This window comes from Camelus dromedarius, chromosome 18 (assembly GCF_036321535.1).
Source record: "Camelus dromedarius isolate mCamDro1 chromosome 18, mCamDro1.pat, whole genome shotgun sequence".
Classification (NCBI taxonomy): Eukaryota; Metazoa; Chordata; class Mammalia; order Artiodactyla; family Camelidae; genus Camelus; species Camelus dromedarius.
The window spans coordinates 19,047,503-19,060,285 of NC_087453.1; the positions used below are offsets into that span (position 1 = coordinate 19,047,503).

Sequence of the window (12,783 nt, forward strand, 5' to 3'; positions counted from 1 at the left end):
CTTTTGTTAGCAGATGTTTTTAAACTATACTCTGCCTCCTAATTTGCAATGTTTTATCCATTTCTCTGGTTGTCAAATCAGGATATTTTGGAATAAAATATATTGCCTTCACTGGCCCTCTAAGCTTGCTTCCAAACTCCTTCACTTTAAATAAAATTAATATTACTCAATTTGCATGCATTTGTCAAACTCATATATTGGTATAATTAAGATTTGTGCATTTTACTGTATGTAAAATTTACCTCATTTTAAAAAAAGATGTGTGAACAACTACTAAACTCTAGTTAAGAATATGCAATACTGAAGAGTTAAGGGATGATGTGTACTGATGCCTGCAACTTTAAAAAACATTAAAAAATTGAGCTGGATAGATGGATGGAAAGAGGAATAGGTAGATAACTAGATATGTGGTAAAACAAATACCAAAAAATGTTAAATTTGATAGGCATATATTCTATTCTCTTAACCTCTCTGTTTGATAATTTTCATACTAAAATGTTAAACAAAACAACTCCTTAACTGTCCTGATGATCTACAGCAATGAGTTTTTTGCAGAAGATTCTGCGATCACTTCCATCATAGTTTGATTCCATCAATTTATTTCATTCAATTCAAGTAAACAAATAAGATTTAGAGGAATAAATGGGATAATGTATATAAAATGGTTTATAAACTGTGAAGTGCTATATAAATAAGCTATTATTAATTTTATGAAGGTCAAGGCATTGAGTGTCTGTAAAAATCTTAATACAAAACAGTCTCAAACATAATTTTTGTTCCTTAAAGTGTTCTCTAAACTGGAAACTCTTGAAGCAAAGAGACTGTGTTAATTTATTTGGTACTCACAAACTGTCCCTGGAGTGCCAAAAATTCAGAAGGTACTAAATAACACTTACTGAGTGGATCAGTAAATGGCACACTTTTAAAAGAAGAGGGGAGGGGCAGAATAGGGGTAGGGTAGTAAGAAGTATAAACTGCTATGTATAAAACAAATAAGCTACAAGGATATATTGCACAGCACAGGGAATATGGCCAATATTTTATAATAACTACAAATGGAATATAATCCATAACAATTTTGAATCAATGTGTTTACACTTAGAAATAATATAATATTGTAAATCAGCTATACTCAGTCAAGACTCTTCAAAAGAGTGTTCTAAATTTTAAGTTACAGTTTATTGCATTTTTTCATTTTTATTTTCAATCTAAAATAGTGTTTTGGGCAATCCTTTTGCTCATGGGATGGACAGATGGGCTATATTATCAACTTATTCATGAATGCCCCTTAATTTTCTTAACTGCTTTAACTATGGAGAGTTTCAAACAGTCTACTTTTTTCAACCAAAGATTAAACTGATAAAAACATCAGTTGTTGCTTCCTTATCTCATTCACACAGGATTTCAAGAAACTATATCTTGAGTTTGAGCAACAAGATTCTTTGACAGTGATCCCAAGAAAAGTTATATCCCTTGATATCAGCCTCAAATAAGTGGCTAATGATGTATGCTGAAACACCTCTTCTTTTAAGTACTAAGCATTCACAAATTTATGCAAATTCATTTTGGAGTTGTCACTGCAACACCCTTGACATTATGACATTATGACCACTAGAAACCAAGTATTTGAAATGAATGCAAAATCCAATCTTTAAGTAGATTGATTAGACAGACAAAAAAGAATCAAGGGGACAAGGGAAGTCAGAGGGTGGGGAGGGTGGAGGATGATAATTTGATCCACTCAAATCAGACAAAAGTCATACAGGTGGCAAAATTAACTCCATCAGAATGAAACGGAATTGAGTTTCTCATTGTTATAGTGATTTAGAAAAAAAAAATCTCACTGTGCTCTCAGTAGCTCAAGAATTGCTAGAATTTGTCAGGTAAACTATCTTTGGTCCAAGTCAGAAACTCTGGCACATCAGGAATCTTAGCTCTCTGAGACAGAATCAGAATTCTCTTGGAATGTTAATCTCAAGCTTTTTGAGACACTTCTGCTATAAGAGTCTTTTTACATAGGGAGGTTAAAATTTAAAGTCTTAAAACTTTCATATTAAGATTAAGAATACTTTGTATAAGCTGTATTTAGATTTTAATGTTCAAGGGAATTTGGCATACTAGAAATTCTAGTAAAAAATGTGATTGAGTAATTGACTTGAAATTTGTGATTTTAATTGAAAGGTGTAAGAGACTACATCAGAATATTTTAAGAAATTTTAAAATTCACTATATTTGTGATTTTAATTTTTTAGATTTAGAAGAATTATATATGTACTTGGGAGTTTTAAATACATCATGTGAAATTGATAAAAGCATACTAAATTTGAGAAAACTTGTCTAACATAAATGGGACTGATTTTTTTTGAAGGGAGTTTATTCTGTTCAAATTGCAGTTTTTTGTTTTTTTTTAATGGAGGTACTGGGGATTGAACACAGGACCTCGTGCCTGTTTAACTTGAATTTAATAAGGTGATTCTAAAATTTTAGTTAGATCTCTAAATAAAACAAATTTTGTAAGTCAGTCTGAAAGTCTTAAGGAAAACTGGATTAAAATGCACTTACTTTATAATTTGAATAGTAATTTTTAAAATGCAAGTATGAATTATCAGAGAAATGCTAATCAAAACTATAATGAAGTGTCACCTCACACCAGTCAGAATGGCTATCATTCAAAAGTCCATGAAAGATAAATGCTGGAGAGGCTGTGGAGAAGAGGGAACCCTCTTACACTGCTGGTGGGAATGTAGTTTGGTGCAGCCATTACAGAAAATAGTATGGAGATTCTTCAAAAAACTAAAAATAAACTTACTATATGATCCAGCAATCCCACTTCTGGGTATATATCCAGAGGGAACTCTAATTTGAAAAGATACATGCACCCCTATGTTCACAGCAGCACTATATACAATAGCCAAGACATGGAAGCAACCTAAATGTCCATCAATGGATGACTGGATAAAGAAGTTGTAGTTTATTTATACAATGGAATACTACTCAGCCATAAAAAATAATAAAATACCATTTGCAGCAATATGGGTGGACCTAGAGATTGTCATTCTAAGCGAAGTAAGCCAGAAAGAGAAAGAAAAATAGCATATGATATCACTCATATGTGAAATCTAAAAGAAAGAAAGAAAGAAAGAGGACACTATGAACTCATCTGCAAAACAGAAACAGGCTGGCAGACATAGTAAACAATCTTATGGTCACCAGGGAAAGGTGGTGGGAAAGGATACCTTTGGGAGTTTGAGATTTACAAATGTTAGCCACCATATATAAAAACAGATTAAAAAAAAGTTTCTGCTGTATAGCACAGGGAACTATGTTCAATATCTTGTAATAACCTTTGATGAAAAAGAATATGAAAACAAATATATGTGTGTATATGTGTGACTAGGACATTGTGTTATACACCAGAAATTGACACATTGTAACTGACTGTACTTCAATTTAAAACAATAATAAAATGCAAGTATGAAAAATATCATTTCCTTTACATAAAAGATATATATGGACATCAAAAAACTCACACTGGCAAATATATTTAATTTTCAACCAAATTCTCTAAGCATAATATCTGTTACCTCTTTTATCCCAAGCTCTCAGTTATACTGTGGACTCCTTTCTGTAAGTTTTAAGGTAGAATATTCTTGGTGGTGGTGATGATATAACTCAATGACCTTTTGCTGCAAATGACTTGAGAACAAAATGATCATAGGGGAATGAGCCCATGAGCCAGACAGACAGAAGTTTTGCAAAGTGAATGAAAAGCATATTACACTTGTAATATTTTCTTTTAAATATAAAAAATAAATCTGTTTTAGAGACTGAGTTTTCCAGCTGGTGTTTCTGGATTGTGTGCTAAATTGTCAGTCACTCTGATAGTCCTTGAACAGAAAACAATTTAAGCGATATTCAATAATGAAATGACTTAGAGCTTAAAATCTTTCTCTTCTTAAATAAGAAGCCTGGAGGTTTAAGGTCAAATTCTGTCCTGTCATGTTCCCAAACAAATTAAGAAGGGGCCACCACCTATGCTTTAATATTTGCACAGTTCACAAGTCACAACACTGGAGTTACAGGGGAAAAGAGAAGGCAATGGTTAGCTTGTCTTTTCCGACATATTGCACTTCAATATAATGTGATGATTTTCAACAATTAAAAAATAAGAAGAGGATTTGAATTTTCAGGAAAAGAAGGGAATAACTATGCAAAATCGATTAACCCTCGAGAAGAAACACGTGCGTGGAAAGTTAACTCGAAATTGAAAGCCTCTTTATACCTACATTGCCTCTAAATAATTTTGTATAGCAATAAAAGATGTTAACTTTTTTGAGGATTAAATATACGCCAGGCATTTTTCATGTATCATCTCATTTAATCCTCACTCTACTCCTATTAGGCCTTCATTCTTTCATTTATTGAGTGTCCACCTGGCTGGGAATCCGGTTAAATGCTAAGAATTAACTAGTGAGCATTATTGGCGTAGGTCAGTATCAAGAAGTGTAGCCTAGTAATTATATTGGCCTTTTTTTCACAGGAAGAAATAAATAGACTGACAGGTTAATTCACTTGTCCAAGGTTACACAGTGTTGGAGCAGTTACACGAACTCATTTCAGATCTTGGCCTTCAATCATTAAGCTGTTAACAGATTTCTGGATTTTCTTCAAGATTTTTTGCTTGTAAGTTATCTAATTTTATCAAACATTTTTATCTTAGAGGGAAAAGCCTTATATTATAATTAATGACCTCTCAGCTCCCTCTCTCTCCCACCCACCTGCGCCCCCCGTTCTTTTTCACTGGTTAGATCAAAGAACAAGTAGTGAACGTATACCCTAACTGCCAGGCATCTAGGAGCCTTAAGGGGCGGAGCCAAGCCCCAGGGGAATGGGGGACATTTCTGAAGAAACAATAGCAACCCTGACACAAGGCCAGGCTGTCAATTTGGGGGGCATAAAACTGATCCACTGCCAAGGGGAGCAGTTTGTTTTTTCACCTTCTCTTTGCCATTCTCCAGTACTTCAAGGGTCTTTTGAAGCTTAACAGTCGACGCAGTGCCCTAGTCCATTGGCTCCAAAAGGCCAGAAAATCTAATTTTTATTTCACACCCTTAGTCCCCAGCCTTGTACGTCTCTTTTCGCCTTCCCTCTTACATGCTTCTCGCTTCGTCTTCACTCCGGACGGATTATGTACATACGACCGTTTTCATTTTATTCTACCGCCGTATGGACTAGGTAGCTTTATGGCGACCTTGAGAGACATCTGGGTGGGAGGCCCGGGGGAGGGGAGAAACCATCAGCTCTGAGGGAGAAACCTTCAGATAGCTCTGAGGAGGCGCCACGAGGCGGTGGCGACCAACAAACTCCACTCAGCGTTGAGTTTTCTAAAAGATTGACAGGAAGTTTACCAACCGCCTTTACGCTAGCAATTTGTGCAGTCTCGCGAGATGTAGACGCCTTCTGGTAAGGGGTAGTCAAAGGCGCCTCTCTGCGTGGGGGATGGGATTATCTGTGGTGCAATCATTGCGCGAGATTGGGCCATGGTCGCTGGGGCAATGCCTAGATCTCGCGATGTTTCGGCCTCTCCGGACTGGAACTAGAGGCAGCTTCTCGCGAGAGCCCGTGCTGAGGGCTCTGTGAGGCCCCGTGTGTTTGTGTGTGTATGTGTGTTGGTGAATGTGAGTACGGGGAAGCAGCGGCCGCCATTTCAGAGAGCTTGCCGACGCTGTCGCAGGGGTGGATCCTGAGCTGCCGAAGCCGCCGTCCTGAACTCCCGCGCGGGCTCCTCTAATCCCATTGTTTCTTTTAGATTCGCTCGGGCCTATCCGCCCTCGGAGCCCGAAATTCGGGCTGGGCGGTACCGCGGCCTGGGCCTAGCGGCTTAACAGTAGCAACAGCGGCGGCGGCAGCAGCCCCCTTCGTTCCGAATACAAGCACCGCAGGGCCCCGAAAGCCCGCACAGGTAAGGAGGTGTCTCAGGCTTGCGTATTGTCAGAGCTTTTGAGAGGTTGGGTTCTTTTCTGGGTTGAGGGGCACTCCTTAGATGGTCTTAAGCGGCGGGGTTGTGGGGCAGGCAGGAGAAATCGGCCCAATTTCGGCGACCGCGCCCTTCTTTTCCGGTTCGGTAAATTTCAGGGTTTTGGGGCGGCAAGGACTCCATAGAGGCCTCGGGCAGATGGCGACCTGTCCCTTCGAGGCCTGGGCCGGCCGCGACCTCCCAACATGGCGCCAGCCGAACGCTGCCATGGCACACAACCCCTCCCTACTGAGGGAGTTTCCCTTTGCCCCTAAAATGGCAGCGCGGGTTTTGCGCGGAAAGAGGCGCTTTTCGCTCGAGGCTCTCGGCTTCTGTTTTTTTTGAGCCACTGCAGGCTTTTGAAAAATCGGATATTTAATCTACTTTAGTGTTTTCCGTCTTGAGGACATTTCAGACTCAATGATCAAGCCTGCTTAAGTGCGTCGTTCCACGTTAGTCATTTTGTGGGGTTAAATTTCGGAGTACGTCGGATAAGAAGGAAAATTTAGCAGAGTTTAAACGTGTTTACTGAGTTATTCTTATTTTTTATCTAGGCGTTTAGAGAAAATGGCAGACGATATTGATATTGAAGCAATGCTTGAAGCTCCTTACAAGAAGGTGAGAAAAAACATGTCAGTGAGGTGTATATATTTCTTAATTTAGCATTATTCACGAAACTACTGCTGAAATGTAAACTAACCTCCCCGGAGCCCTCTTGATTTATCTTATCAGAGATGCATTACATGTAACTTACAAAAGTAAATATATGCTATTGATGTAATAATATTGTGCAGTAGTTTCACTTCAGCGTGATGAATAAATGCCCATCTATCTCTCTTTGTAGACTTGCCTAACGATATCTCACCTCTACTCCCATGAATTCACCTTTGATTCCAGTGTGAACTGTCAATCATAAGGTAGTAATTGAGTGACTTATCGCTGTACCGTGGTCCCCTAGGTAAAATGACTCAACTAAGAATTACCAGCTCCAGTTTGGTATAGCAAAAAGGTGAATGTAGTGGTTTGGGAAAACAGCAGGGGTCCAAGAATAACAAAGCATAACCAGTCTGTGGCAAGCAAATCTCTAAATAAGACAAGTCTTACAAGAAGAAATGGGTGAGATTTAAAATTTATCCTATGTATAAGACTGGTGATAGTAAATATTAAAACAGGCAGGTGATGATCTGCTGCTCAGTTAAAAAGCTATTAAAATTCTTGGATCCCTGAATAGAAAAAAATTTCTTAAAGCAACAGAGGCAGTATCACAACTTAGAGTCACTTGGTGACTATTTTAATGTTCTCCATATTGTTTTACTTTTCATTAGTCCCTGCCATAATATTTCACACTAAAAATGACAAAGGAGTTATTTTGGCTAATAATAGGTTTTGACCCTTTTCAGTATCACAGTAAAAGTGTCTTTTCATTCTTTCACCAGTTGGTGGTGAAAATAGCAGTATGCATGCATTATCTCTGATGTCGCAAACTAGCTTTGTGAGTTAGCACTTTTACTCCTATAACTGATGTGATCAAACTTTTAAAATAAACATTGCGCTAAACCTTTTAAAATAATACATTTGTTTTGGAGTGTATAGCTCGACCATGTGGTACCAATTTGGATGAATTCTTAAAAGCTGTGAATAGTGTATGTAGTTTTGTAATGCTTAGACTCTTGAAGAGCTGCTTTCTATTTTAATGTTAAGATTCTGTGTCTTAGTTTAACATGGATGTAATTCCATGGAAACAGGTATGGAAGTAGGAAATGTTTAGGCTGGACTGGTGGATTATTAATTGACTTTCTTGGGTTCTTGGGAGTCAACATTACTAAAGCAGTGTGAATCCCTGTTTGCTTCAGGGCGAGATGTGTGACAGAGGTGGCATCAAGCTCTTACAGTCCCAACCCTCCAACGGAAATGGGCGAAGATCTCAGGAATGGCATCGGTCACAGGAAATCGATAGTGGCTGGCTGCTAGCATGGCCACTTGGGGCTTAGGCAGAAATAGAGCCATGGTACTGACCAAATGGGCCATAGCACATGGAGTAAAACTCAAAACAGGACTTCATTCATGTTTTATAGAAATTCTATTTAACCACTTCAACACTGTAAATCTGGATAACTTTATATCTAACTATATGAGAAAATAAAGTTTAACATGTTAATATGCATTTTTACTTTTGTACCTTGATGACTTAATTGTAAGCAAGAAAGTGGTTAAACATATACCCATCTAAATTTTTTTATAGCCTTCCATGTTAAACTATAAATAAGTAATTAGTTTTAAAATTGTTTTGTATTTTCTTATTCCTGTTCCCTTTACCCTTTGACAACTTGAAATGTTACCACTTCGTCCTCATGATGTTCTTCTATCAACCCTGCTTAGGATGAGAACAAGTTGAGCAGTGCTAACGGCCATGAAGAACGTAGCAAAAAGTAAGTTTCAAGAAGGGATCTGGGTTGGGGGGAGCTTTATGTGATTGAGATCCTAAGTTGTATTCCTGTGGCTAAAGCATAAACGTAAGGTTCTCTCCTGAAGCTTTTCTTTGCCTTTTTTAGAAAAATGGTTCTTTACCTTTGGGAATGAGATGCTATTTGAGGATGTAAAACTATGGACTCTTTCCCTAGATTTCAGGAAACTTTTGGACACCTTTCCCTCCAAGTCCATCCATGACAACCTGGATAAGAGTTCTTGAATTAGAGCTTGTCTTCTGTCTTAAATTTATTAACTTTGGCTTAATATTTTTTAGTGATGTTATCAGTAAAACTATTATATCCACTGAGGATGGGTTAGGAAGAAGATAATAATCAGGCTATGGAAAAGAATTGTTTGCTCTAAATTGCTGGAGTCAGAGCTGTGAATTATTTGTACTCTTTGCTGCTTTAAAGGCTCGTTTTGTAGTAATGTTATAACATTTAAGTACTTCTTAATGTTCCTCTTACATGGCTCTCATTTTCTCAAGCTTTTTACACTCTGATAGCCTTAATAGTGAGAATAAAGTTTAAAAAAACTATGAATATTTATGCGAGTTACTTGGGTTAAATGAGTAACCCTTAACAGGAACTCAGTGCTAGAGAGTAATATAGAAAACAGTATACAATAAGTCTAAGTAACAGTATAAACATATCCACTTTATAGGATTGGATCCTGTTAATTCTTGGATTCTTCATTCAGCTCTAAAATTCTTAATATCATGGGTCTGTATTACAAGCATTAAGCTGTTTTAATAGCCTTTTTTGTGATGTCATATTCAAACATTTGTCATGTTCATGACCCCATAATACACAATGAAAAATGATGGTAAAATAAGCGACTTGGTTCTTTTGGGCTCTTTTAAGAGCTGAAAATGCTTATTAATATACTACTTCAGTATCCTCACAACAACTATGTTAGGTAGGTTAATACGATTTCTTAAAGTGAGAAATTTATGACAGTGAAGATTGTCAGACCAGATTGTTCAGGTTTACTTTTATAATACCCCTAAAATAATGTAGTAATGAATCAAAATGATACAATTTGTGGGACATGACCTACATTTTTTCTACTTGGGTGTGAGTCTTAAGTTTCACTAATCATAGCACTTCGTGGATATTGGGTTGGGTGTAGTCTTGAATTGTTATGGTTTGAGGCAGTCAACCAATCGTTGCATGGTTTAATGTCCTCTGGTTTTAGACCTTTTAACAAAGTAAGTTTCCTAATTAATGGTTCTGATTTGTAATTCTGTGATTGAAAGAAAACCTAGGAAAGGGTATCCATATAAATTGAAATTACCCAGTCTCTAGGTATCAGACCTAGTAGGTGGATAAAGATCTCACCCTTAGTGCCAAAAGAGTAAGGACACCAACTATTGGGCTCATGCCTTCTTTGTTGTACCATTCTTAGATGTCATTCCTTGCTACTAACACCATCTCCAGTTCATACTTGCTTTCATCCTGCATCTAAGCTCGTTAAGACTATCAAGCTTTTAAAAGGAAAATCAGCATCATACTTTCAATGACTGGTACTTAGTGGCTTTTATATGTCTAATGTAAAGAGTCTTATGGGACTATATAGAAGAATGGGCGATTTTCTTTAATTGGCCTATAGGATTCTTTGTTTAAGAGAAGAACCTTTTCAAAACTTCAACTATCATCTAGTATCTTTTTAAATGTATAAATTATTTGTCGGACTTTTCATTCTCATTTAAAGCTGATTAAATAAATGGCTCCTTTGCTCAGTCAGGAACTATTCACCCATTTTTTTCCTGAAGGGAATTAATCTTTCAAATTAATTTGAAAGTTATCTAGAAGAAAGTTTTTCTACTTAGTGATATATTATAAAACATGCAAAATATTCTGTGCTCTAGTCTTTAGTATAAAGTCTCTTAATCAAAGGAAGGCGCCATGTTGCATTTTTCATCCGAAAACTTCATTGTTTTCTAAAAGCCATTGAGTGTTGGGATGTAGTTTTAAAACAGTACGAAAATGTGTGTTCTGAGAAATTGAGAGTTGACTGACTAGTAAATGTTTTCTTTTAAAAAATAGTAATTCTAAATACATACACTCAGTCATATTCAGGTAATAGTAAAAGAAACTAAGTTTAATAAATAACACAAGTTAGTTTATCTTATTAGCCTTCTTACTGAAGAGCTATACCCCTGAGCTTGGCAAGACCTCAAAGTATACCTTTTTAAGTACCTGAGCTTGCCTTCATGGGAACGTTACATGTTAGTATAAACAGTTTTACAAAGTCTAAACCAGCATCCATTCAGTTAAGCTCTTTAGGAATTACTCAAAAAAGGCTAAAAAAAAAACATTAAATGACACAGTTGAAATATATTGGCTACTGTGGTGTGGATTATCTATAAATTTTGGAATAAATGACTTTTCTATTTTTTTTCTTATTTTCCAGAGTACTTTGCATTTAAAATTTAGATCTTCTTACATGGAAGAGGTCAAATCCAGTTATAGCAAAACACCTTTACAGCAGAGGCCATATAACCAAAAAGTCCAAAGGCCCAGCCCAGTGGACCATTTACTTCAATGATGTTCAGTACAAAATTCCACTGCCACTAAAGACTTTGGAAAGTCCCTTTTAAGTTGTAACAGGATTTGACTATTAGTGTGGATTTTGATAACCTTCTTAGTTAACCTAATAAATGTTCTTTGAATCTTCATTTTGTTATGAGAAGTATACTGCTTTCTTGCACCCTTAAATTTTTGGGCTTTTATGAAGAGGATTATATTTCTGAATGTCTTAGTATGTTGCTGTCTTTTTACCTGTCTGGGGTTGCCTTCAGATGTGGGTGGGGACTCAGTCCTAGGAAGACCTTAAGTTGAAATTATCTCTCCAATTTTCGAGTCCTTTCCTTTGATGGAATAAGTTTTGGGCCTAAAGAGAGGTGAATTGGGAGATTGGCTACCTCTCTGCAATGGGCCATCTGTGAGCAGTGCATAACTTATTTGTCTGTCCTTTTTCTGGGGGATGGAGTTAATTTTTACTTTGTCCCCTGATTGATAATACTTAGGACTTTTGATTATAGCTATCTCACAGAATTCTTTAGTCTAAAAGATAGTGTCAGGGTTTTTTATGCAATATAGTTGGAATGTTACCTGTTGCCCTTCTGGGCATTGCTTTGATGACTTCTATATAAGTAATGAGTGTAGCCTAATTTTCTGTCATGTGCTACCTAGCATATACATTTCTGACAGTCAGGTGGATTATCTTGAAATTTTAGACAAAGTTTCTGCCTCCTTGGAAAGCTCTACATCTCCTTGTGATTGGAGTGTGGGTTTCAAGATTCCAGAAGGTGGGTGTCTTCATTTTCTATTTTCAATGCACTCTAAGATGACCTGCTTACAGGTTCTCTGAGGCAGACTTCAGTTGCTCTTGTGCTAACTTTGTTTTGATAAGGGCTAAACAGTTACTTAAATTTCCAAATGATGTAGAGTTGTCAAAATGTTTAATAATCTTTGCCACTACAAAATGACATTTTAGTGGATAAGTTTATATTGAAATGTCTTTCAATTTATATTGAAATATCTGAAGGCACCTCTAAAATTTGGGTGATGACAGAGGTACAGATTGTAAGATTTAATTATAAAATGAATGGGTGGTACGCTGTGAAGAATACAGAAATGAACAGAAAGATGTGACTGACTGGCTTTTTTACCTTTCAGAGCTTGAGGTTTTTTATAAAGATTTATAAAAGTGTTGATTCTTGTTTTTATTGTACCCTGCAGGCTTGTATAAACTGGCATAAAAATGGCATACTCCGTTTTTCTGGTGAACTCATAACATTAAAAAGAAAGTATTTGAAATGGTCACATTAAAGTCTAGGAGTGTCGGAATGCATTTTACTGTATTTGTTTTATTGTCCTTTTCATTGTAATTTTGCCAATGAAAACCAAAATAGTGATGCTTGTATGGCCCTTTGAAATAAAATACTCATATGTGCAAGTTGGGTCAAAATTGGCTTAAGAGAACTTAGTGTATTTAATGAGAATTTTTATATATTGACCCAGCACTAATATTTTCTAAAAATATTTTATTATAACTTTGATTTTATTACTGTCTCTTCTGGATTGTAGTAATACTTGTTGACCAGTTATATGATGGTCAAACTTTTATTTTAAAAGTTTAGGTTTTGATCTATGCCTACCAATGAGTCCTTTCCTTCTTAAAGCTGTAGCTGACTCTCAAGAAAGGTCGTTGTACATTTTAGTCCTCTCAAATGATTCATTGTCAACTGCTGATTTTCAGAGATAGACGGCAAAGGTGGTGTGTTATTTACC

At 36.5% G+C, this 12,783-nt stretch overlaps 1 protein-coding gene across 6 annotated transcripts in view; it reads left to right on the forward strand.

Moving 5' to 3' along the window:
- Positions 1–5,467: 5,467 nt before the first annotated feature.
- Positions 5,468–12,783, forward strand: part of RBM39 (RNA binding motif protein 39) — a 28,281-nt gene continuing 20,965 nt past the window's right edge. For 4 of the 6 annotated variants that reach the window (XM_031433904.2, XM_010975193.3, XM_031433906.2 and 1 more), the window contains exons 1-3: positions 5,468–5,962; positions 6,571–6,634; positions 8,396–8,445. In XM_031433904.2, coding sequence (XP_031289764.1) covers positions 6,584–6,634; positions 8,396–8,445 — 101 coding nt within the window. In that variant the 5' untranslated portion in view covers positions 5,468–5,962; positions 6,571–6,583. Of the gene's footprint in view, positions 5,963–6,570; positions 6,635–6,861; positions 6,934–7,869; positions 8,025–8,395; positions 8,446–11,818; positions 12,767–12,783 lie in introns of those variants that run through there. The other 2 variants (XM_064475725.1, XM_064475726.1) reach the window with 2 other exon arrangements.